Here is a 27,526-nt window from a genome sequence, read left to right on the forward strand (position 1 = left end):
TTTTGTTCTAAGACAGTCTTAATATTGCAGAAGTGCTGAACACTGGAAGATTTAAGTTGGATTATAGCTGAGTGGAAAAGGAACCGTCTTCAGTTCTAGATTAGGGAGGAGGAAATAATGGGCATTCTTGTAGTTCCAAGAGAATTTGAACTGTAGGTGTTAACTGTCACTTAGGGGAGATAAGGTGTTTCAAGTTTTTGTTTTAATTAACTGTTCTATCTGCCTCTGAGATCTGGAAATTATGATTTAGCCAAACATAATCCAGATAAAACTGCTGAAGCCCAGATGACTGGATTTAGCAGGGTGCACTTCACAGCCTAGTTCTTAGTGTCAATGTGCATTAAAGAAACTTTTTAAAGCTTTGCTAGCAATATTCTTGACCTTCTGAGTTGTCCAGATCTGCTCAGGCTGTTCATTTTTATCTAACACTGTAGTGGTAATGCTTATACTTGCTCCTATGCATTTATAATTCTGAATCTATTTGGGAAGCCACTGTTGTGCTCAGCAAAATGTTTAAGCTCGTGTGAAATTAAGCAAAATCACTTGGAGTATTTAAGAAAGCGTGGGGCAGTTGTTACCAAATGCTGAATAATGATGGGGTTTTATCCTTTTTTTTTCCAAAAAGGACATCTGAGTCACTGAAGGGAAGATGCGTGTGAATAAATAGAGGTGGCTTTTGTTTCAGGGTGAAGATTAGCTACCTTTTCACAGAGGAAACGTTACCTCCAGTTTACAAAATTTCTTACTACTTTCTTCACCCATCGATCTGTTCAGCGTGGGCCTGGCTGAATCCTCATCCTCTCGAAGGGGTGTGCATGGGTGGTTTGTCTTTTTTCCTCTCTTTTTTTCCTTTTAGCGTTAGGCCGTCCGAGCTGACGGGGTCATTGCCTCCTTTCTGGGTGGTGCCTCCCCTGGATGCCGTCTGGTGGAACCCACGCCAGGCAGACGACGGTTTTGCTGCACAAATGTGGGGAGTCACGAGCCGGGCCTGATGCCCTTCGTTTTCAGCTGTATCTGCCGTTGCAGAGAGGGAGACCAGGCTGCATCTGGAACGATTCTGGGTGATTAATGGTTAGAGAAGCACTCGGCTGCTCGCCAGGATTTTTTCCGCTTTGGAGCGGTCAATTCTGGGCAGATTTTTTTTTTTTCTTTTTTTTTTTTTTTTTTTTTTTTTTTTTTTTTTCTGGACTGCAGGTGACAGATGCTCTCCCAGGAGCCGGCTGTACAAATGCAAACCTAACCTGGGGCCGCGCCCGGTGCTTGCAGCGCTCGGGGCCCGCTGCGGCGCTCGGGGCCCGCCCGGCCCGGGGCCGCCGCCCGCACCTTTGTTCCCGGGGCTGCGGGGTACAATGCGCCCCCTCCCCTCCCCCCCCCCCCCCCCCGCCACTAGCGTAAACCGCCCCCTCCGCCTTGCGCAAGATGGGCTTTCTTCCCGGCCCGGCGGCTACGCCTTTTGCGTAGAGCCGCTGTCAAAGCGGCAGCCATGTGCCCGGCAACGCGGAGCGCCGGCGCTTTTTGCGTAACTGTTAAGGCGCCCCAACACGCAGCCGCCCAGCTAGCGGCTTACGCACCATCGCCCTATTCTCCAAGCCTGTCTACGCAGCGCTGTTGGCGCAAATTGCTCGCGGCGAGGCGGGGGCGTGGTGGCGGCGGGAGACGGGGCGGGGAGGGGGGGCGATTCTGGAAGCCGGACTGCGCCGTCTGCGTGGCGGGCGCGCCGTGAAGCGGTAGGGGGCAGCCACCGCCTCCGGCGCCCGGCGGCTTTACGCCGTTTGCGTAGCGTGCCCCAAGATGGCGTCGCGGTCGTCGTCGGCGGCGGTGGCCGGAGCGCTGGCAGCGACGGCGGAGCGGCTGGAAGTGAAGGGAGGGATGAGGCGGGCGAAAGGCGGCAGCGCGTAGCGGGCGGCTCCCGGCCTGCGGGAGACAGAGAGAGACAGAGAAAGAGACTCCTGCGGGGAGGCGGGTCCCGCTCCGTCCCCCCCGTCCTTCCCCTGCCCGCCCCTCGCGGGAGCCGCGGCGGGTCCTTCCCGGCGCCGCCACCCTGCCCGCCCCCGCCGCCTCAGCCCTCTAGGCCGCGGGCCTCGCCGTCCCTGCGGCCTGCCCCCGTCCCCTCCCCCTCAGAGCGGAGGATGATGAAGCTCAAGTCCAACCAGACGCGCACCTACGACGGCGACGGCTACAAGAAGCGGGCGGCCTGCCTGTGCTTCCGCAGCGAGAGCGAGGAGGAGGTGAGGGGCCGCGGCCGGGGCCGCCCGCGCCGGGCTGGGCCTCGCCGCCGCCGCCGCCGCCGCGGGGAGGGTGCAGGCGGCTGGGTCGGCGCCCGGCCCCGCGGGGACAGCGCTAAGGCCGGCGGGGGGCGCGGCGGAAACGTCCCCCGAGGCGCGGTAAAAACGTCAAGGCGAAATGATTATATCCTGCCTCCCCCCTTCCCCGTCTCTTTCCCCTAAACGTGAGGAAAAGGCGCCGAGCGAGAGGCCCGTGGGCTGGTGGAGTGGGCTGTAAGGAGCGCTGTGGCACGGGATGGGGTTTGGCAGTTGACTGGACCGACCACGCTGGCAGAACTTCAGTCCAGCACATCACATGAGATGGGAGAGGAAACCTGACCTTGGATTTATAAAAAGAAGCTGGGATAAAAGGGGACTGATGGAGTGCCAGAAGTTGAATGTCCAGAGAGGCTTGGGAGGAAGTGGGAATTAAAGGTAAATTGGTTAGTTCGAGAATGGCTGTATCGCTAAGTGGTTGTGCTGAAGTTAAAAAGAGTAACTTTGCACAAACACAATTCCCATTACCCTTTTTAAATGGGTGCTTACACGGGATTGCAGTACATGGAACAAACTGGGCTGCACGTCTCTTTTTTACATGTTGTGGAATCAGACATACTTCATTTCGTTTGCTGGTTCCTGAGTGGCTGTACTAAAGTCTTTGTTCTCCTGATTATCATATTTGTAGCTACAGGAAATCGGAAGGGAATGCAGACAGTTCGCTAGAGGAAAGCAAATTAGCGTACTGTTCAGTTATTATTTAACATGGTGAAGGAGACTTAACCAAACCTTTATTGCTGTGCTGTCATGGTGAAGAGTGTCAACATTTCACATAGAAGCAGACTGAAATAAAAACCATGTTGTAGGGCAGCTTTCATCATAGCTGGACCTTCTTACTGACTTTCAGGAAACTTATGATACTTTGAACTAACTACAAAGAAGAACGTGGTCATATTGTGTAATGATATTGGGACTAATCAGCATATGTAGTTGAAGGCATCTGAGTTTCCTGATGCATTTTTACCCAATTTATTAGGCAAGTGTGGCAGTTCTTCTCAAGAATTAGATGTTTGACCGTGTTTGATTACAGTAGGCTAAAGATACAAACCTGACTTTAACAGCTGTGTGATATAATCAACTTTTGACTAGTTGTTAGTCTTTATTTTACAACTCTTCAATTTGCAATGTCATACAGACTGCAGCTTACTTCATGGCAGTGGTCTGTTACGTGCTCTCACCAGGGAGAGCTGGTGTGTTCAGAGCTGGTGTTGGTGACACAAACGTTTGTTAATGTGCAGGTTTCACAATATTGATCAGAGATGGCTAAAGGAGAAAAACAAACAAGCTCATTCTAAAGGCACGTTATCCTGAAATAAATTTATTTCAATTTAATATAATTTTTTTAGGTTTATTTAAGTTTTAATTTTAAAGCCTTTTTATATCTAAGTTGTGGCTTGTAACAGTTAAAGTGGATTGAAAATCTCATTTAATTTAAGCTAGTGGAACCTCAAACTTTAGTTTATAGATAAGATTTTGAATAGAAAAATCTATTTCCAGTTTTCAAAGTAGGAGTTAAGAACTAGCTTTTTCATTGTGTCTAGTTGTGCCTTGTCATTTCCATAGATCTGTTAGGGAGGCCATGAGTGAAGCTCTTGAAAAACTGTGTGTGCATCAGGACGAGATAGGTTCTCACTTGGATGTTATATTCTCAGTTTAATTTTGGTTACTGTCAGTGTTTGGCCTGACATATAATCACACCAGTAAAATCAGCTACTGTGTTGTATTGTGCTGTGACATATTTAGATGCACTAATTGCTTTGTAAGCCATGCAGTGTGTGTTATAGACTGATTTCCTCAAGTGTATGCATGTATGTTTGTGCTTTTTTTTTGATAAGCCACAGAGATACTGAAGTTAGGAATTAATTTAAGTTTTGTTTTATTTTGAGTTGACATCCTGAGGGCAATGCGCAGTCTTCCAGACATCATTATTTATTTATGGTATCTATATAGTTAGTGCATAGCTGAAACTGTACCTTACATTCTTATCTAAGACATACCTACTATGCGAAATGGACATTTCAAATAAATTAATTTAGGAAAATCAGTACTAAGTGATATTATACTAAACTCACATGTGCCAGAATGGGCTAATTTAAATTATGCTTATAGTGATTATTTAAATCAGCAAGCAGGAAACCTTGATTTTATTTACTTTCTGCTAATTTCTCAGATTGTTTCTCCTGTGTGGGTATTTAATTTGAGAGAAGATTACTGGTCTAATCATATTGCCACTTGTTCTTTTTTGATAACTAGAAGGGTGTTATCTGTATATATTTAATCAGTTATATAGCTTAAAATGTCTATAAAAATCTTTTACATTTTGTTCTCATAGAGATTTTTTTTTGTGCTACTGGTAAGCTTTATTATTGATGATTTCTATTTAAATGAAAATTGATACCTATTTAAGGGGTCTCCCCAGGGACAGAAGAACAGAACCAAAAGATAGTTAAATATCTTTTAAGTGTTTATGGCTTTAAAAAAACAAAAAATGTTTTGATGGATAATTTAAATTTACTGTATTAAACTATTGTTTGTTTGTAGGGCTTGGTGGTTTTGGCTATTGTTTTCTTTTGAGGATTTAGAAATATTATATCTTATACTTGGACATTTCTCCTTTACTTCCCACTGTGAATTTAAAAACAAACAAACAAACAAACAAAAAAACCAAATCCCTTTTTGAACCTCTAATTAGCCCCTGAATTTTAAACATACTTGTGAATTAAAAAAAAAAGAAGAAATTAAGGAAAAGTTGAATTAAATGTTTATCCATTAACGCTTCACTTCATTGATTTAATTTTCTTGAGTCTTAGCAATAAATAGGTATTGTTGAAATAAATTACCTTTGGTTTGGCCTTAAATTCACAAATAAAGGGATGTAGTTCTTCTCTGCTTCTTTTTGTGTTAAGCGATATATTTTTCTCCTCATATGGCTAGAGGTTGCATATTTTCTGTGTATTGCATTTGGAAGCTACTACTTTTGGACTTGAAAGGCTCTATGGAACATTTTTGGAAGACCAAATATTGGGTGAAAAGACATGTTTGTAACATTTGTCTTTAAAAAGCAGTGAAGGGATAGTTTGTTTAAACATGCGTTTCGTATGGAGTAAAAAACCATGTTTCTTAATTGGTGCACATGAAAAATCTCTATCAGTGTTGTTTCATAAACAGCAAACCACCGTAGAGGAACCTCTCTGAGCAGGAGGGAGGACAGGGGACTCAACAGGATAGTTTCAAAGAGAGTGTGAGCAGACTTCAAAGAACCTTTCAGCCATAGTTAGAATACCAGGGCTCTACTGTCTTTTCAAATGGATGAAACTCCTAGGATTTTTGCTGTCTCTGAAAAATTGCGGATGAAAAGTGTCCTGATACCCCTGAAGTCCTTTGTTTTGTTACTTGTGATGTCAGTGACTATCAATATTGCTGTTATGGTGTTATTTTTAAGTGACATGAGTATTTTTTGTGTAGACCGGCTGTTTCCATGAGGAAATGTTCCAGAAAATTTCACTGATGTCTTACTATTGCAAAGCAGATGGAAGACTGCTTAATGGCAGCATCTCTGTTATATTTTAACTGAAATAAAAAGGAACTGTTTGGCTTTAAGTCCTGTACTGGTGTAGCTACAGGTTTAAACATGCCTGTATTGGAACTGCTGAAAGCACAAGCTGCTCATTAAGAACTTGTATTTTCAGAGACTTTTGGAGAAAATGCTTCAGAAAGAATAGGATCCAGGATTGGCTGTCTTTTCTTAATTGTGAATTAAGTCTAAATCAAGATGGGAAAGCAGAACTTTCACGCAGCGTCTGGTAAGCGCTCGAGCTCTACGTGTGCCAAGCCAATGCTGTCACCAAAAGCTACATTTATGTAGGTACACAAGAGCCTCAACTGGGGAAATTAATTGGAACGCAAACTAACCTTTTTCTTCTCATTTCTACTAGGTCAGTTTTTAACAAAGTCACGGTATAGTACAGTAGTTCTCAAATTTTAACTGTAGTCTACAACTAACCTATGGCTCTTTCCCTGTGTACTGATGATGCCACAGAAACACTGTGCGATGCTTTGTGCATGTGCCTCGATGTAAAAATAGTATTAGCTAAAAACACTTTGGTTCTTTACCATCTGTGAGTAAGGGGAGCCCAGTGTCATAAACTAATCCTGCTTTCCATGGAGTGTAGTCTCAGAATCCCTGCTCCAATGGCTCAGCTTGACTCTTCACATTCCCTTCAGCTACATAAAAGGTTCGTGGTTAAAACCAAATAAGTTTTTCCCTGGCTGTTGCTAACACATTACCACACCTACAGTAGGGTATAGGCCAATTTAGAAATAGTTCTCTTGTTCTTGCTTCTCTTGTCCTGCTTCTGTGTTGTAGCAAGTTCTTTAAGAGCAAAAATATAAATCTAACTTTCACCTAAAAAGTGGTTTCTAGCTTTTCCTCAAGGCAGCCTTTATAAACAATTTTATAAACAATTCCATGATCCCTTTTACTTTCTCAAACTACAAAAGAATGAAAATTGTTAAATTTTCACTTATTTTACTGGAAATTCTGTAAGCTCTTGTGAAACTGAAGAATTGAGTCAGTTTTGTTCAGCTGCAACTCAGGGAAAGTAATGAATATAGGGAGAGAGAGTGAGACTGTACTGAATTTGTGCGTTTGTTGAGAAGGACTCAAGAGCGGTGACAGTTGTCTCTTCTCCTCATAACACTTCCCTGAAATCCCTTTTTATTTCAGATTTCACTGGATATGACCAGAGGCTGTGGTACCTTTCCTCTTTTACCTACCTTTCTCTCCTGGGCTTCTCCCTTTTTTAAATTGCTCATGATCAGTTCCCTAATTTGGTTCCTCTCGCTGCCCTTCAGACAGTCAAACCACCACAGTTACGGAGGCAGGTAGAAGCAGTTGGGGCTTGTACCCAACTGGGTATCGCAGCCAAAGGACTTAACGGCCTTTCCCAGGCTGTAGTTGAATGGATGGTCTCTAAAGGTCTCGGAAAAACAATTCTCTTCTCAGTGAAACAAGAACGATTATCTGCTTGGATTTTACAATATTGTTTTTAAGTAAAGGAAATTGATCTTAATTTAATGCTAGCCTGCACACCTCTGTGCTGGCGCTGGGGGGAGGGAACAGATAATGAGCACGGTCTCCCAGAAAAATTAGGGTAGAACAAAATTGAGAAATTAATAGTTCTGCTTTATGAATAGTAAGCAGGTAAGTGTTCAAATGCTACATATAATATCCAGCAATTAGGAAGCAGGTACTCAGATTTTTTAAGCTGCTGTTCTTTCTCAAAGCAGCTGAGAGACTAACTGCGCAGACTAATCAAGTATCTTCAAATTTTGCATGTATTTATATCAGATTTTGTGTCTCTGTAGCTGTCTTTGCTGCACAGTCAATAATGCACACTAATTCTTTGTTCTAAGAAATTTTACGTTAACATGTAGAATTTGGAGGGATACGGTTACCTGCTGAGTAGAATTTTCTTTTAAGAAGCTTCTGAAGGTTTGAATATTATTTTAATTCTTATTGACTTAGGTGGTTGCTTTTTCTTGTATCAGTAGCATATTTTGATATTATATGTAGGATTAACTACTTATGTTTGTGAAGCTTCTCAACAGTATTCATGGCTGTAGGTTTTTTTGCATGCTCGATTTTTATGAAAAGAATATGTTCATCAAAGCATTGTATGTATAATTCACATGCACTCCTAATGATATTTAGTCATTCGGTCAGTGTAGAGAAAAAAGTATACATACATATATATATATATATATATATATATATATATATATATACACACACACACACTCCCCCCCCGCCCCTTCTTTCTTCCTATAGAGAGAAAAAAAAAAGGCAACTTTAAAAGCTAACATTCTTTCTGGAAAAAGTCTGCCTCAAAGAGTTGTGTAAATACTGGATGGTCAACAAACTAGTTTTGACAGGCAAAATAGGTTATCAGTTTGGGGGTCTTTCACTGGGAGTGCCCTTGTTATCAGCTCTTTGCTTCTTAAACAAGCGGCTGCTAGTTCAGGCATTTCAGCTGTTTTCTCTGTTTTGTCCTTACTATGAAAGGCATGTTCCAGATAATTTTCATTCTTATCTAAAACATTAATTTTGATAGAGAGAGAGGACTCTTGATTATGTTGTTCTTTGGTAAGAGTAAGCAGTCCCTCTAAAATTACAAGAAATCCGTAGTAACAGTAATATGACCCTCGGTATTTTGAAGCCAGAGTAGCCGTGCAGCACATTACGATTTATAATATTTGTTCTAAGTAGTCATCTAAAAAGTAACATTCTTTTTTTATTTTTTTAAAAAAATCTCTTCGTTTCTAATACTGTAGGTGTGATCCAAATGCTTTAAATAGCTTTATGTTATTCCAGTTCAGGTTTTACTCCCTTTTCAAGACTTGTGCTTCATTTTTGTCAAATTCTGTCACGTGAATAATTCTTACAGTTTTCTGTCATTAATTTGCCGTCTCCAGTTGCAACCTACTGCTTTGTAAGTTAAATCACGTTATAGCGTAGAACAATGTGTGTGTCTGTGTGCAGAAATAACATTTGTCTAAAAAATATATGTTACATTCAGGAACAATAACGCTCCTGGGAGAACATGCTGTTATGGTTAGGATAGCTTTTCTTTGCGGCTTGCTGTTGAGGTTGGTAGAGTGCAGTAGTAGTCCTGTTAGCTAAATACATTGTCATGGATAAAGCTGGCTATAACCTTGCTGACCACAAGCTGCACTTGTTACTATGTGCTAAGTTGGTAACATGCCCTGAATAGCAAGAGGGTCCTAGAAGCTTTCCTGTAAGCCTTGTACCCTGATACGCTTGTTCGGACTATCCTGTGTTAACAGTTTGGCAAAATGCATGTTTTGTCGTAGCATAATTAAGGCTGTGTTACTGCCAGTTAAATTTAGGAGGTTAATTTTTGTCTTTACTTACAGAGCATTTCTTTTCCTCCCCTGTTCTTCTTGAACTCTATTTGTCAGCGCATGCATTCTTATCCTTTAAAGGTGGTTTGGTGTAGCCCAACTGAGATTGCAGTTTGGTCAGATATAAAAACATAAGATACAGTAGCAATAATATATTGGGATTGTAAGAACACGTGTTAACTTTGAATAAAGCATAAAAGGTCTTTATTATGCTGGACACAGAGCTGCATCCTGACTGGTCATAGGACAAATCAGAAAGTCACTAGTACAGCTAAGCTCCAAGCTCTTGAATATAGAGACTCTTCTTAAATTGAAACTTTCAAACAAAGACAGATTGTACAGACGAAAATCTTTGAAGTCAGCCATCTTCTCCACCAATCTCACTAAAATGCATTCTGAGAAGTGCTGTTTTCTTGCAGTCAGTGTTCTGCTAAATAATAATAAAATGTGAAATGAATTTAAATGTCTGGGGGTTCATATTTCAGGAACTGTTCAAGTACATGATTCTTTGACTTAACATTTAGTAGAAAATAGAAAATACAGAGTCTGTTGTAATAACAATAAGCCATAGGTTAGTTTCTGGAAGCCGAATGTTCCCTGGGATGAATGCATCCATCTAACATCTATGTAACATCTGTTTTTAACATCTGTAACACCTGCTGTCTCTTGCCAAGTATGTCTGCCCACTTGATCATCCTTAGCCTGATGTGTTTGGGTAGGACTATCTTTTCATAGAAGTCTGGAGAGCAGATGGCTCATTTTCTAATAGGGTTGTAGCCTAGATTCTAATAAAGCTGTAACCCTTTTGTTCTTACCTATATTGTTTCAATGGTGCATTTTTTCTAGCAGTTCTGTTCCTTACAATGTGTCTACTGACATGCAGTGGGTTTTCTTTTCTTTTTCATCTTCTTTTTTTTTTTTTTTTGTTTGTTTGTTTGTTTAATCAATCGTTGGGAAGAACCTGGGAATTGTTTAGTGTCCATTCTGTAAACTGAGAATTCATTCTTGGTTGTCCAGTCTCTGCTTTGCAGAGCACTGTTATTTCTGGAATCACTGATGTGAATAAAATTTGTAAGTAAGTAAATAGATCAATAGATCAATAGATCAATAGATCAAAGTCAAGTAAGATCAATATTGCATATCAGAGATTCCCAATTTTATGCTGATGACAAACTCTTTCCCTTTTTGCAGCCCTGCATAGGGAGCAGGACTGTTTGGCTATTGAGACAGTGTTGGGTGTCTTGGCATGTGTTTCCTGTCTCTTCCAGGGAAAAGTTGGTAGGCAGCGTTCAAGGAAGCATTCAAACAAACACCAAACCAGATTAGAACAGCCCACCGTTAGGGCTACATACAGCACTGTTCATGAGCCCCTACTATAGACTTTGTGTATTTTTGTAACTTTTCTCTTATTTCATTGTTTTTGTGTGTTAGCTGCTTCAGGGTTGCCTTTTTTTTCATTGCCAAATAGGCTTGTGTTGCTAATTTCCCTACTTTGAAATAACATACTGTCTTTCAAATCCTAGAAAACAGAACTTGGCTGTGTGATGTAATACCTGCAAATACTTTTCTAAAATGACTTGGCTCCAAAATCTGCCCCTCAAATCCCCAGTAGGCCAGGAATTTCCATGACCATTTAAAACCAGCTTCCTGCCAAGAATAAAATGGAAATTTAAAATTTCCCTTGTGTTTTTCCCTGACACAAAATTCTAGCTTGAATTCTTACAAGGGGATCATTATCAAAGGATGTTTCTTTAACAGTGAACCTGCGAAATGTGCTGGATGAGGGGAAAGTGGAAATGAGTGCTGGGCAGGAGAAAAAAAAAAAAACAAAACAGTTCTGGATTACTTCAGCTCTGGTCTCTAGGGCTGCCAGGTAGGATGGCGGTTGAGTTGTGCTAGGTGATGTGCACAAACAGTGACAATGTTGCCTCCGAAGGAGACTAGATAATTCTTCCCTTTTTTGTTGTTTAGTTCTGTTGTCCCTTTCTGTCTGCTTTTAGGCAGATCTGACAGAAAAGTAATTTTTGGTATATTTTTATGACTTCTTTGATTAAATCTCTTTATTATGTAAAAGCATTCATTTTAAAATATGCTAATAAAGTTTGAGTAAAAAAATTAGCTATTGAGGACATTAGCACTACTAGATGATATTTTTTAGAAAAGCATACTCTTATTTTGTATCTTTTGGTTTTATTGGAGTATGTTCAGTCTAGTTAAGCAATTGAATAACACTTTTGTCATGTTCCTATCAGAAATATAGAGACAAATTTTGCAATATTAGGAAGTTTCCAAACAGTACTACCTTGTGGTACAAATTTCTTGACTACTGCTTTCAAAATGCACAAAAGATAAGTGTTGGTCAGGGGTTAGAATATACAGGTGGGGGGCTGGGTCTGCAGGACTCTACTTCCATCTTTAGGTTGTAAAATAAAGGGTATAGTTGTCATTCCCTGTCTTGGCTTTTTGATGGAAGTTGGTCGTATGCTGTGTCATGGGGTTGTTCTGAAAATTAGTCTTTCAAAAGAGTTCTGACTTTGTTGTGGCGGAAGTACAAACAACTACACTCCTTTTCCGTAAGAGACCTCCAACCCTATTCACCTGGTATCGCCCTTCCCCAGGTAGTGCATGTCCACTCATCCAGCTGTCAGGGGAAAAGGTTTCTGTTGAGCAGTGCATTTCTTAGCTTCTTATCTTGGATACAGCAGTCATACTGTTCCTCCCAAATGTTAATGATTTACAGAGAGGTGTTATTTTTCAGTAGATCTCATTTTACTGGGTTTTGGGCAGCTTGTAAAATATTTGAATAATGTTTTTCTTGTGAAAATACAATCTGGGATTATAATGACTTTTTTTTTTTTTTTTTTTTTTTACTTGATACCTTTGAATGTCTTGCGTGTATTGGGGCACAAGACTTTTTCAGATGTTTGGTTTTTAGAATACAACAATGTCTCACCCTCATTTTGAGCTAGGCCCCTTTGTCTTGTAAGAGCTCATTGGTAGCAATATCCTGTTTAAATTTGTTTTAAAAGAATGACCTTGTAGGGCATGTTTCCTGCTCTCTCTTGATGGGATTTCCTTTTTATTAAACAGGAAATAGTCTGATTACATGAAAGTGTGAGAATGACAGGTTTTTCCTTCCCAGTGAGGATTGTTCATGCTTAATTCTATTTAGAGTACCCTCAGCTGCCAGAACTGCTGAAATTAAATTGCATTGCCTAAAATTGTTGTTTACACCTAAAAGTTTCACACTGATGTGTTACTACACATTTGCCTTGGTCTGAACCATCAGCTAATCTTTCATTTAAAAGTCTTTATACAGTGATTCTGTTAGCAGATACGTTCCCCCCCCCCACAGGTGTAAGGTGACAGGATTCAGTGATTTGTAGTGTTCTCTGCTGATATTCAAAGGTCTGCTTCTCCCACTCTCGCACTGTGAACTGAAATTGGAAACTGTAGAGATGATGCTTTCTTAACTGACAAGAGAATGTATACTTGTAACATCCCTTACTTTTCTTTAACTTTGTCCTCAGAATCACCTGCTGACCTGAGGTTAGGAATTTCAATCCAAGCTGTTCTGTGTACAGTACTGGTAATTAATCAGGATGAAGTAAAAGTACTGTAACAAAATAGAAAGAGACTGATAAGATGACAGAGGCCAACTTGGTGCGCTGTGTGCTGAGCCTATAGTGGCCAAATATTGACTTAAAACTAGAGATAGCTGCTGCTGATGGCTTTAAAATCCTTCTACCACTGGCTAGTGTCTGAAGCTTACATTCCTTATTTAGACAGGCCTTACTGATCGTTTCACATATGGACTGGACATTTTGAGGAAAGGAATTTTGTCTTCTCCTTGAAGAAAGCCAGATACCATGGGATGTTACTATAATGTAAATGCTATTCCATTTTATTCCATAAGCCGCAAGAATGGTCAAACAGTAAAGCGTTGCCATTAGGAAACTGCAGAATTAAGGTAGCTCATTCAGCTTAATTCATTTCTAGTATGCATTGTAATTGCTTTAATAGATAGATTGGGTAGTACTCAGGGGTTGATTTGGGATTGTCTAATAAATGATGGTGCTTCATGCACAGCAGACTTGAAACGTGGGTATTGACTGAAGCAGGAAGGCTTTGAGGCATGTTTGTTGGTAGGATACACAGAAAATTGCTGATTAGAGAAGTGCTGACACTTGAGAACATTGAGTTTTGTTCCATACTTAGGAAAGGTTAGACCAGCAGTTGCCAAAACGTTTGTTATGACCCCTCTTCAGTTTCTGCCTTGGGTTTTGCTGCTCCTAGTTTTGAGAGCAGTTGTGTGGACCATTGCACTTTATCCCTGTCTCCTTACCTCTGCGTTTCTAGTCCATTGGCTACCACCTTTTTCTCTGTGCATGGTCTGGGTGGCCCTTGAGGAGAGTCTTATGTTCTTCATACCCAGGTCTGTGCCTTGTGCCATGAAAAACTAGTGCCTTTTCTTGTTGTGTGCAGTGAAAATAGTGTAAGTTTTGTGTTTAAAATTAGCACATATATTTTTAAGACTGTCATGAATATAATTAAGGTTATTCTGTCCATATTAACTATGCTGCTTTTGAATATTTGACTTTGCAATAATGTTTTCATGTACTTTCACATTACTATCTACATAGCTTTCAACGTGGAACTGCAGAAAGGGAAATAATTTTGCAGAGTGATTGGTTAGTCGATAAGAATAAGGAAAAAATGAGGAAACCCTGAAAATCTTAAGCTTGCTTTCATTGCAGAAGTGTAATTTAGAATTTTGTGTGTAGTTTTCCCCATGATAATTAGTGCCAATCTTTTAATATCCCACTGGAAAATTAACATTTATGCAATAAAGCCTGTGATTTTAGTGTCTTGTACAGTTTAACTTTGAAATGCCTGATTGAAACTGTTACAGCTGGCCTGTAACCTAATTGGACTGGTATGTTGGAAAGTTTCTGGAGCAAGTTGCTTTGGCTGTAAGCTTTGTGCCAGTGAAATGATGATATATAACATGAGGACTCTAATGAACAAGCTTTGTTCAGAGAACTGAAAAACAGTATTAGTTTTTAGTTTCTATCTCTGGTTATGGATATATTGCAGGCAGATGTGAATTAGTTGTTTTTTGTTTTTTTTTTTTTTTTTTTTCCAAAAATGACAAGCCAATTTTTATTATACATCTTGTTGGACTACCTAATGTAAAGCTAACTAAACAGCTACTGGACACAGAACTCAATTCTCTGGTGCCTGCTACATAAGAAGCAGCAGATGGGAAAGTTAGGGCCCAGCCTGAAAATCTTCGTTAAAATAATTATAGTTAAATATTTCAGTGGGCAATTACCTGACTTGTATACATTGTTAATGTAACTGCAGAGGCAAATAAGGCAAAAGGTAGCAATGAAGTTAAATCAGGCTAGCTCTATAGGAGGTGGAGGTTGAAGGTATGGGCAGCTTTTATGCAGTCTTACATTGTAGTGTGTCCTGAAGGGTCAAGCCTGTGTTGACTGCTGCAATGCACTTTTACAGTGTAAGTATTGTAATGCTGTATCAAATAGCGAATCATTGTTTTGGTATGCATAGGCTTAATTTATTCTGCTATGCTCTGGAGCAGTGAGAAGGTAATGGTTGAAATAATTTGGAGTATTGGAGTGCTTTCGTGTAGTTGCTAATGAAGTTTGCACAGCTGCCTGGAAAAGGCTCAGGAATATTGTCGTGGAAAATGTGGAGTATTTTCAAGGACTTGCATTGGATTAGTTGTGTTTGGAAATGTGCAAGATACAAAGAGAACTTCTGCCCTCAAGAGGGGCCCTGCAGGAGATTATTGCCTTGAATTTATGTATCAGCTATGCTTTACCCTCTGCAGGTGCTGCTGGTTAGCAGTAGTCGTCATCCCGACCGATGGATTGTCCCTGGTGGTGGCATGGAGCCCGAGGAGGAGCCCAACATGGCTGCTGTGCGAGAAGTCTGTGAAGAGGTAAGTGTTCAGCAAGAACAGGAGCTCCTGGAGCCACGCTGGGGATTGCTAGCCAAGGCTCTATGCGTTTGCAGTGTTCTCCCTTGTTTTCTGCAAGGTGAAGAAAACTATAGGGTTGTTGGTGGTACCCACGTTGTCCATGGGAGGGAAACTGGAATTCTAAATAAAGACAGCAGAGGAATGTAGCTGAGGTTCTCATTCAGACTGAACTTTTCCTCAGCTGATACCTTTAACTGAAGATAGTTAAAATTAAACCTTAATCATTTCAATACACATGATGATACTCTCAATTTTATTTTGTTTTTATAAAGGATAGTTTAAGAGAACTTCAAAAGACAGCTGTGGTTTTATGGCGCTAATAATTGAGTAGAAGATAGAAAATTTACCTTTTGAGCCATTGAAGACATTCCAAAAGTAGCAACCTCAATATGTTTTGGTCAACTACATATTTTGAGTTTTATGTGAATGCCAGAAATTGACTATAAGAGTTATCATAAGCAACAGTTCCTATGTGTTGACAATCTTTTTTCTTCTTTTTTCTTTCTTCTTTTCCCACTTGAAACTGTTTCAGAAAGGGGATCAAACAGCAACATACAGATTCATGAACTGCATGGAGAAGGCCCTTTTTTTCTCTCAAGGTTGCAACAGCAAGATGCAGGGATTTTGTTTTGTTTTTTAAGGAAATTAAAAGTCTGCAATCAGAAGTTGACTGTGTCTTGAGCAAAATGTGTCTTCAGAATTCACTTCTGAATATTATTGAAATGGAGAAGTGCTTGAGATTCAGGAACAATTAAATGGTTGTATGTGGATGATCAAGTAGGTTCACAGTTATATAAGACAGGATTAAAAATGCTTTCACAAGGGTTATAAATCTATGCCCTAAAGAACAAAAATCAAGAGCTGATTGATGGGAGTTGGGAGGAAGCGTCCCCAGTACTTGCTTTATTTGTCTTATATATGAAGCTTTTCCCTGAATTACTTGGAAGTACCTACTGTCTAACAAAATGTTGGCCTAATCTAATGTGGCAGATGCTGTCATTGTGTTTCTTTTTAGATATTTTCATAATCTAGCAGTTTTTCTGGAAAGATACCAAAGATATAAAATCAAAGTTTAAGTCACTTTAGACCCTTCCAGTACAGGAGATAACTGCTTTCAAATTTTGTTTCCAACTTGTAATATAGCTCCTGCTTTTTTAATAACTCAGCAATCTTTCCAAATACATTACCAGCAAAAGTGAGTTTAACCAGAACAATAGAAATATTTTCAGTTGCAGGGTCCTGCTTTACAACCAAATCCTTACTAATAATTAAGTTACTTGATACTGAAGTCAAAGGTTCATTCAGGAGATCCATGGCTTCGCCTTTCAAATCCTTAAAATAAATCTGCATCGACCCTCCCTTTCTCAGGCAGCTCAGGGCCTTGGAAGAGTTGCTCTCTTTCCATGACAGCTCGGTGGTTGAAAGGAAGTCTTGGCATGGACTCAGTCTGCAGCGAAGAAACTGGTTTGGGCTGGCTGAGATAATCCCCTCTCGCTCAGCTGGTGTTCCCTCGCTCACGTGGACTGGTGCCGAACGAGAGTGTAATTCAAACCGTGACAGCCTGGCAGGGTTGAGCCATTCCCAGTGAAGTACCTATCTGCTTGAATGCTGCTCAACAAACGGCAAACAGCAAGAGCTGCAAAAGCGGCAGGGTTACCAGAACTGCTAACCTCCACGATACCCAATAGTACTTAATGAGCATGCGGTGTCAGAAACTGAAATCACGCTATCAAATGCTGTTACCGTAAGGGCTTTTTTGCCAGTGGTCTGCAGAGGAGCAGCCTGTCATATGTATAAAATTACTAGAGCACTTCTGCAGCTAATGACTAGACTAGCAGACACAGGTGGAAAACACATGCCAGCTTTTGAGCGCATAGGACCCTCCTCAAGATACTTTTGTTTTCTAGTATGTTGCTTATGATATTTGCACAATTATAACATATATCAACTCTGTCTTAGGCTCAGTGAGCTGTTCACTGTTAAAATGTCATTGGGGAATGTGTGTGCAGGAGGTTAGTGTGTGTTATATTCTAGTTGTAACACTGTAAGGGACTTGTGTGCCCAGTTTCCAAGCTTGGGTTATTGCTTTGGCGGGGGTAGTGTTTTAAGAGGTGGCTTGCTGGGCAGTTGGTGTATACTAGCCTACGCTAGCTGGAACTTGAATTATACAGTTAATCCCTGTTCGTCCCTTTAGGGGAGTTTAGGATTTTTCTGAAAGGTAGTAGCTGAGGCCATGATACGTGGACAATAAGAAGAGCTGCTTTCTGAGTAGATTTGGTCTCTGCTCTTCTCCTGGGACAGATGTCTGTCGGTCCTAAGGAGGCAACGGTTTAGCTGAGCAGGTAGATTCTGCTGCTGGTGTTGAGAGAGAGAAGATCCTGAAAGGAGATGGTCTCTGTGCTAATCAAAGCTGTGGAAGATACTTGTGGCCTTTCTTTCACTGGCTTTGGTATAGCTTTCCATTTAATCAGAGCTAGTTAGAAGAGGTGGAAGGACTCTTGCACTTTCAGTTGCTTGTGGTTTTTGGAGATGAAAACAGACTCTTTTGCAGTTTGTTCTTTTGCATAATATATGTTTTCTTTTTAAAATATCCTTCCTTAAACTGACATTCTTAACTTCTGCATTCACTGTATTAATTTTATCACATGTGTGTTTATACATGGACTCCCTCAAATAATTGCTATGTAAGGAAATCTACCTCTTCCTAGTTCTCAAAATTTTAGAATGACTATTCTGAAAATGAATTGTTGATTCTGAGTGACATCTGTGATCCCTTTGTCCCAGTTTGAGTTAAAAGTCCTTGTCCTAGTTTGAGATAGTCCTTATCTATATTAATCTGTACCAGTAGAGGTATTCAAGTGGACAGGTACCAACACTTGTCATACTTGCTACTGTCTGCATAAAATTTGAAGTGACTGAGTACTTGGGCATTCTTTGCAGACAAAATGGCAGTAGATAAGCATGCTAGCTCTGAATAAGAGCAATCTTTATAGAATAAAGCTGCTTACGTCTTACAGGGTATTGGAAGTGATGTTGTCAGTCTTGTTTAGCTGCAAACTCCAGGTACGTTCTAAGTTTCGCTTTCTAGAAAAAAGTTGTATGCCTTTCTGAGACAGTACTAATACTAGTACGAAGATCATATATTTTTTCCTTCTTTGTTCTTGGCTTTTTACTGTTGTTTTCTCTTTCCAAAGTTATGTTTTTGTTAGGGATAAGAGAGGGTTTTTATGGGTGTGAGCAACTGATGAAGAATGAGTTGAAGAAATAGATGCTTTAAATTAAACTTATTATAAAGTGACTTTGAAGAAAGCCTCCACACTTGTCTATTTAAACTCAACCCCCTTTTGCACTTGCAGCATCTTTCACATCCTGACCTTTAAATACCTAGTAAATGTCAAATTCTTTAAAATTAGGGAAGTGTTGGTCTTGCTCTCTTCATGGGAACTAGAAGGCAGAGAAATTGTGCTTGATCTGTGATCAAACAGGCAGTTGATGCCCCAGTATCAAAAACAGTCCCATATCACCAGAGTACTTTGATCTAGTCACTAGACTGTACTTTTGCTTTAGGTAGGCTTTATAAATCATTTTTTGTTTCGTGTATTTTCTCAGTGATTTAGAATATGGACATTGATACCTTTCGGTGCTAAAATAGGAAGACCTGTATTTTTTTAAATACTACTGCATGGATGAATGACTGAGATAATTCAACGTTTAGCTCTTCCTAGATGTAGTAATATTCAGTGCAAATATGAGACCAAGTTCTCTGCTGTCTATTACCTTGTATAGGTATCCTTTATAAAAAAAAAGAATGCAACATCTGGAATTTCTTTGTGGTGATGACATTTTACCTCTTTCAAAAATGGTTATATTAGTTGTAATACAGTAAAGAATTAGTTAAATAGATAAAACCCTCCTTGAGTTACACAATAAAAATAGCAAGAAAATCTGCTTTCTAAGTCTCTAATTCCTGTCTCTAGACCTTGTCTAAGATAGCAGTCTTTACTGGTATGACTTACTACCTTTAGTAGTACCAAGTATTAGAGCAAAGATTTGGGTGTTCAAGCACTGTCCTCTTGCCCAGCAGTAATCTATAGTAGATGCAGGCTTTGAGCCTAATAGAGCAAAGTAAAATAGCTGAAATTCCAATCCACATTTTCCTTAGCTCAGATGGAAGGAAATAAAAGCTGTCCGTAGGAACAGATGGTGTTGCTGCAGGCTGCTTTTTGCATCTGACCCAAACTTATTTTCAGCTTTGAAACCTGAACCTGCCGTTCTTGGATGTCTTCAGTAATTTTTCTTTATTAAAACAAGTTGTTCCATGAGCAGCAGAAATAGTAAAGCTTCATTTCCGCTAGATTTTTTTTTTTTTTTTTTTTTTTTTTTTTGCCCTACGTGCCCATCCCGCCCCTCCGGGCATGCAGCAGTGAAGACGTGTGTACTGGTTTTTGGTAGTGGGATATTGCTGAAATGAATATACTCCTTTCAGGTATATGTTTTCCCCTAGTGAAGACCAGCTTAAGTACTGGAGAGCCATTTGGGTCTCTTGTATGCTCAGAGCAGTGAGAAAGAATTTCTTTTGCAAGTCTTGCCTGTCTTTTATACCTGAGCGTACCTCTTACAGACTAATACTGTCATTTGATTGATTTGCTTTATTTTCATGCCTGCAGACAGAACAGTTGGTGCTGGTGCTCTTCTACCCCTCCTTAATAGGTTTAAGAGTGTCCTCCTAGGACGTGTGTGTATTTTGAGGATTGCAGCATGGGCTCCGTATGCAGTACTTCTAATGCTTGGTGCTGATGGGGAAACACACGGCCAAATAAATCGTGCTGCTTCTGGCAGAAGTTTGCTGTTACAGCCCATGAGGACAGAGAATTGCCAATGCATTTACTGCTGAGGAGAAAATCTTCTGAGTCATCTGGTGCAAATTAAGATTTATGTCCAGCTCCTGTCCTGCATTAGTGTGTGACTCTACTTTCCAAGAAAATGCTCGTTATTCTGTAGTGAAGGTGCTGAGGTGGTGGCCCATAGGAAAGCAGGAGAAACAAAGTTGCTGTAAGATGAGGCTGGCAGTTTTCTGAGTCAGTTTCTAGCTGTCTTTGTTAATGATAATGACTATCGATATTTTTCACAGATGTATTGGGCAACTTTATGTTAGAAATTTGTGGAAAACTGTGAATTCCACTTTCTCAGGTTCCGTTATGGAAAGTCACTATTACACAAGTCACTGTTATGCATATGCTTTTCTATTTGGGTGTAAATTAAGTGCTTAATAAAAAAAACTGAGTGTAACTATCAAATCAGCAGTCCAAACTGGAAGTTCTGTGGGAGAATACGTTATCTTTTAAATCCATTGTAGCAGCAAAATTGGATAGGAGAGCTAATGGACTGAAGGATTTAACGGTTGACATACTTCATGGTCTTTGGTAAGGTTTTAGTGTTTCTCATTTTCGTTATGAACTCAGTTTGATGTTTGCTTGACTCAAACCATTAATTTATGACCCAATTACCACCGTATATGGTAAATTCATATATGAAGAAAACCTTAGTACTTGTTTGAATTGCCTAACAATAATTCAGCATAGTTTTCCAACTGAATGTGTGTGTTTGCTCTTTTTACCTTTCTGAGGGAATAAGTCTAGGCAGAATGGAGGAGGAGGATGTTGGTTTGCAGACAGAGCATTGCTTCAGTTACCTCTTTGTTTAACCTGGACAAAAGGAAGGGCTACTCTCCTGCCTTTACTAGCACAACCACTGTTTTAGAGCTGTGAATAAGCCTGTTGGGATGTTGGCTGTGCGGTGTTCTTGCTTAGTTTCCGGGCTGACCAGTTGCTTGGAGATAAATTACTTGGTTTCTAGTCAGCTTGGAGAGTTTGCTAAACCATAGTAACAAGATCCTGCTTTTTGATTCAGTGCCCTTGTAGGGGAGTAAGGAAAACAGTAGTGTATTGACCAGAATGCAAAGCCCTTTTCCTTTTCTGGGAACAAGTGAAGAAAAATGATTTAAAACAGTTATTTAGTTAGAGCAATTGATTACACTTCACATTTAGATACATTTATCTATTTATATGTGTGTGTATGTTCTGATGATGGAAGCCGTGTGTTCCTCTCTCGTACTGATGACTGATTGATATGGCCTATCTTAGGCAAGAAAAAAAAAAAAGGAAAAAAGCGATTTGAGATTGTTGAAGGAGTTCTTTGAATGAAATTCTTCTGACTTACTGGCCTTCCAGTCTACTTCTGAGAGAGGTTAGTCCAGGTTAGCAGCAGCAGTTTTGCAGATGAGGTAAAATCGCTCATCTGCAAAGGTTGTAATCAGTTATCTGTCCTAGTCACAGTAGTGTACGCATACATGCGTACATTGACCTTCATGGAATTGCTGTTTGAGTCCAGAATAGCCTTGTGGTTAATAGTCAGTGCCTTACCTATAGGTTTAAGGGAATGTCAGAAATACTGATGAGACAATAAATTTTGCATCCAAAAACAACATTAAAGCTTCTTCCCAGAAGTGGAGGTCAGGGAGCATGTTACAGAAAGAATTAGATTTCAGTGAATGCTTGTAGTAGTGGAAGTTGCAGATCCTTTCCTTTTGGGGAGGCAGGTTTACCAATGGCAATATTGAGATGTGCTCTGGCTTATGTTGGTCTGTGTGTATGTTCATTTACGAGGCAGGGAACTTAACCAGTAAAATGTTTTAATTATTAAGAGTTGTTCCTTTCTAAAACCATGCAACTGGTTAGTAGCTGAACAAGTGGGAAACAGTGTATCTCAGCTGCTCAGAATAGAGAATTTGCCCTGTTTTTAAACATTTAGTTCCCCTCAGCCAAACTTTTATTTATTTATTTATTTATTTATAAGCCTCATATAATCAAGTCTATATGTCTGGGCTCTAAGAGTAGAAGCACTATTTTCATGAACTGTTTGGGATATGTTCCAGCTGCCAGAGATGACAGCTGAATTTACCTTCCTAATGTGCCTGGTTTGTGTGCCAGATTGTGTACGTTGTTTCAAACCAATTAAATAATGGAGCAAAATCTGGTCTTGTCTGTTGCACTGAAGTTCCAAGCATTTACAATCATAAAAAGAAAGGAAATGAAATTATTGGGGGGGGAAGGGGGATCTGGGGACGGGATAGTGGGATGACACTTCCCTTTCACGCGTGATGCAAGCACAAGAACAGAGGAGAGAAACAGCACTTTGAGGAAGTGACTGAGCCACAGCGATGAGTGAAGATGTAAAAAGTGACAACAAATCACACAGAATGGGTAGTTACTGAGCAGTATTCAAATATAAGACAAAATTGTTACTCAGATCTTTTCTTGATTTGTGTCTGCATATGATTCAAAAGTCTTCTTTCAATTTGCATCTACATTTTGTGGTATATCAAAAATAGTGTTGTTCCTGTTATCTAGGCTGCTTAACAATTTTGGAAGTATTTTATACTTGATTTTTTTCCAAGTATTTACTCATCCTCAGTTAGCTTGCTTCAAATACATAGAATACATCCCTGAAATACCTGGAAGCTGTCAAATTGCTTTGATGGTTTAAGTGGATGTGTTACATATTACCTTCTAGTTATTTGCTTAAAACTGTAACTTTAAGGAATTAAAACTGCTAATCTCAAAAGCAAGTTTTATCTGTGTTCAGGTTATAATAACCTATAGAGCAGATTCTGGTCATTCAGGGTATATTGTTGTGCAATTAGTAAATTGTCAAATCATTTTTTTTTCTTTAGACTGAATTCAAGATGGTTTGAATACATTAAAGAATAAAAACCCTGCAATGCCTGTATGGTTAGAGCTCATGGCAGAGTTGTGTACTTTCTCTTGTGACTTTTCAGATTATCTGAATTACACCATTTACTTCACACTTTACAGGAACTGCTGCTGTACCACAAACAAGGAAATATATACTGAACTGTTATTAAAGCCTTTTTTTTTCTCTTTGCACTTTTTGTAGGCTGGAGTGAAAGGGACATTAGGAAGATTAGTGGGAATTTTTGAGGTAAGTTTTGGATGTTGTTTGAAACTGTAAAATCTGATGCAAAACATCTTGGAATAAAAATCACTTCCCAGTTTGTGAAATAAACTAGGTAATTTGTTTGGGGAGGGGGAACATAAAACTCCATACTGAAATAAAAACGTTTGCTGATCTTTTCGGTGATGTTGGTCATCTGTGCTTTCCACTTCAGTTGGAATTATTGATGATAAACTAGTGTAACAGTGAATATTCCATTGCATTCATACCAAAAACGCCACCCTCCAAGTGGGGAGCAGTGGCTCTCCATTGTTCTTTTAGCACCTCCAATCACCAGTTGCCAATTTGGGCCCTGCAACATGGTGATGTGTATGTGCGTTCAGCTATTAAGAGTGCTGTGACACGTGGTGAGTACTAGTGAGATGCATAGTTGACAGGTAACAGATATTTTTAGCTCTTCTTGCAGTTATTTCACTTAGCTGTTTAGAGTTGTGTGTAAATAGAAGAAAAAGTTCAAGAAATAGATCAAAATGTTTCGTGGTTGTTCCAGCTAAGGAACTAATTTATAAACTTAACAGTCTGCCAAATATTGCCTAACAGAATAGGAACTAGACTTGAAGATTGTAATCTCTACTAATGCTTTCAGACATTTCTCTTTTAAAACATCACAATTTTTAATAGCTCGGAACTGATTATAATGTGGCAGAAACTGCGTATAAGGTGCGTTAACATTATGGTGAAGCAGCATGCAATTTGTAGCTGCTATGTCCCATATGCCCCCTCCTCTTTTCCCTCTGATAACTTTGTCATCATTTTTCGCTTTGCCTTCTAGAATCGGGACAGGAAACACAGAACATACGTTTACGTGCTTATTGTCACAGAAGTGTTGGAGGACTGGGAGGACTCTGTCAATATTGGTAAGCCCTTTGTGCTTGAGAGCGTTAGCTGGTTCCATGCAGACAAAGCATGTCAGCTTACCTTTCCTTGGAGAGCTGGAATCCTTTTGAGAGTGGTCTAGAAAAGCTGCGGTGGTGTGCCCTCTACTTGCTAGGAAAAAATAAAAAAAAAGTCGTGTTTCAGACTATTACCTTCTTAACCACAGTAGCCCAAGAAAAGTCGGTTTGGTTGTAGACCCACCTCTGCAGCAATCTGTATCTAATTCAGAGTATGTCTATTTAATTCTTGCACTTTGGGATACTAAGCAAAGAGCGTGAAGAACTGTCCATTCTAAAACTAAAAGAAAATATATATGGGAATATGGATTGATCATTCTCTATCTTCTTTTGAAATATTTGCATTTAAATCAGACTTCCAAATGAAAATGAACCTGTTATTACTGTTCCACAGAAGGTTTGTCAAAAGCACTATAACACAGAGAGGTTTTCCTAAAAGAGTAAGAAGTGAGTGCTGTCCACTAAAACTGAGGCTGACTTGCAAATTGGTGAAAATTGAGTGGTTTGGTGTGTGTCATTGTGAATCATCTTAAAGTAAGCGTCTGACTTGAACAGAAATTACAGAAATAGCAAGACAAATGCACTTTTTTAAAAATTCAGGAAATGTAAGGCCAGTTTGATTGCATGGTGGACATTTTGCTCTAATGATGGATACCTGTCCTGGGGATAGTGGAGCCAACAGTGTGGTACTTTGAATAGGCGACCTGATCTCTGATCATGCAGAGAATGCTGAGAGAAAATTTTCTAGCTGTTTTGAACTGACTGTGTAACAGATGCAAATTAATCACATAGCATTAGTACACATGGTAGTGATTGAAAGCTAATCACCAGCAAACTTAAACGTAAGAAGAATAACATCATTTTGTTGCATCTACTGATTTTTCTTTTTACCCGCAGGAAGGAAAAGGGAATGGTTTAAGATAGAAGATGCCATAAAAGTTCTGCAGTATCATAAACCAGTGCAGGCCTCGTATTTTGAAACCTTGAGGCAAGGTTGTTTGGCAAACAACGGCACTCCTGTCATGACCACGACATACTCTGAGAGCTCTGTGTCTGACATCAGATGACTGAAGACGTCCCTATGAGAGAAATTTTGAAAAATAGACTGAAAAATGGATTTCCCTCCCCCATCCCCTTTTTCACATGCCTCCTCTATCAAACAAGGCATGGGCAGCAGCCTGTGGCAGAGCAAATGTTAAGAGTGCTGCAATTTAGTGCAAGGTGGGATTTTTTTTGTTAGATTTTTTTTTTTCCTTTTCTTTTTTTGGATATGTATTTTGTAAAATACATTTTGTGCATGAAGTGCCCCTTTCCCGTTACACTGCTTCCATGGTCTGGAGAGCGAGGCTGCCAGTTTCGCCTCTGCCTTGTGTTCTGAAGTGTCCCGTTTGTGTCATCCCAGCCATAGCCACTTTTTTTTTTTTTCATTTCTTTTTTTTTTTTTTAATTAAAAGACTTCAAATGTGAGATCAGCTCTTTAAGTCTTAGTCTGTACTGTAAGGTGCTGTTCAGACCTGTGTGTTGGTCACTTTCAGCGCATGTGTATAAACTTTTTTTAGATGGAGGATCTAACATTTTAATTTTGCAGGAATTTTTTAAATCCTGTTCTTCTGAAAAGAAGGGTTCATAATTAATCTGTTTGCCTTTTTGTTCTGTTTTTTAAAAATACACGTTCTGTGACAGTGCTAGTGGCTGGGCCAGTTTACTCCCCTTTCAGTATCTCCCAATTTAGTGCAGTGACACTTGAAGTTGAGGGCAGAGTTTTGATCATCTGCAGACATCCCTGCTGCTCAATTCCTTCTCCTACAGCTTCTGCCAGTGTTTCTGCTTTTACATCAAAATGAAACAAAAAGAATTGGTCTTTATCACTTGGCCAAAAAGAAATAGCCTCAGATACGCTATGATAGAAACTGAATTTCATTGTCTGTGGTAGGAATCAGGGATTCAGAGTGGGGTCAAAGTCTGACAAACTGGAGCGTCAATCACCAATGCTGTTCTGCTGATCCTGCTGCATTTTGCTGATGTCTCTTCTTGTCCACATGCCTTATACCGTGCTGAACTGGATATTGTAATTTGTGCTAAAGCATCGGATTGTACTTACTGAGTGTTATTGCACGAACCCTTGGTTGGATAACCGTGTGTGTCCGTGAAAAGAAGTCCCGAGGGAAAAATTCAGGTGTTCGATCTCTTGTCCTGTGGTTCTGCAGCACTTGCAATTGCACCGTGGAGCATGCTCAGAATGTTTAAACTCTCCCTCCGTGAAAGGTACAACTGACTCCCGAGCAGAAATGCTAGCTGGAGAAGTACACCCTTTAGTAGGATAGTTCCCCTGATGCATTGGCACACTTCACACTTTTTTGTTGTTTTTATTGATGTAAGTTTCATGCTGTCTTGATTTGCCAACAGTGTTGTCTAGTTGGGAAATAAAATGGGAAAGGGGTGGGGGTGGGGGGATAGGTACACATTTGGGAGGGGCATTAATTAATCCCTGGCTTGGGACAAGAGGTAGTTGCTGAATTCAGTAACATCTCCTTTGTCAGAGCATAGCCAAGATGTGAAATTAAATCTGCAGTACTCTTTTTCTCCTTATTTAACAAAAAAATATTCTAATAAATACTCACTGTTCCAGAGTTTTCTCTCTTCCCGAGAAGCGCTTACATATGAAAATCTGATAGAAATATCCATGGAGCCTGGGACTAGGGGGAATGGTATCCTTGCTGGTTTGGCAAGAAGCTGTTCATTTTAAGACCCTATTCTGTTCCTTTACTTGTTCTCCCTGCTTTCATGAGTGTGGAGTAGCAAGGCCAAAAGCAGTGCCAGTGATCACCAACATGAAAAACCATGCATAAGAAAAAGCTGAGAGGCATTATTCAAGCAGTAGCTTGAAACCGAGCATCTGGAATTGAGCCTAAATTACGCCAGTTCACTTCTACTTCGAGACGAATGTACAATCCTTTCTTACTCTCTGCTGATCGGTCTGAACCAAACTCTCAAAAGGGCTTGAAATCTGTATCTGGAAACGCGTAAGAAATTCAAACAGTCCGCTGTTACCAAGCCGTGAGTGGCATCTGACACAGCCGTCTACTGCCTTCAGCTGAGTGGTTTTTTTTCTTTTTTGTCTTTATTGTACAGATTAGTATGTTGAAAAAGCTTTGCAACAAAACAGCTGGTACTCCTGAAAGAGTAACTGCAGTTTTAATATCAATAGCATGCACACTTTTGTTTTTTTTTAAACTAAAAATGTTTTTACAGGGCTGTTAAACTGACAATTTAGGGTAGAATATTGTTAATGACTTGCTAATGGCTTATTTGTTTGGGTCAGAAAAATAAATTGTGCCAAGAAAGTG

At 39.9% G+C, this 27,526-nt stretch overlaps 1 protein-coding gene across 1 annotated transcript; it reads left to right on the forward strand.

The window, feature by feature from the left end:
- Positions 1-1,792: 1,792 nt before the first annotated feature.
- NUDT3 (nudix hydrolase 3) lies at positions 1,793-27,526 on the forward strand. The gene is made up of 5 exons (XM_062595284.1): positions 1,793-2,228; positions 15,103-15,213; positions 23,209-23,253; positions 24,059-24,143; positions 25,077-27,526. The coding sequence occupies exons 1-5, from the start codon at positions 2,130-2,132 to the stop codon at positions 25,244-25,246; spliced, it is 510 nt and encodes a 169-aa protein (XP_062451268.1). The 5' UTR covers positions 1,793-2,129; the 3' UTR covers positions 25,247-27,526.

The sequence above is a fragment of the Rhea pennata genome, chromosome 25 (assembly GCF_028389875.1).
Source record: "Rhea pennata isolate bPtePen1 chromosome 25, bPtePen1.pri, whole genome shotgun sequence".
NCBI lineage: Eukaryota > Metazoa > Chordata > Aves > Rheiformes > Rheidae > Rhea > Rhea pennata.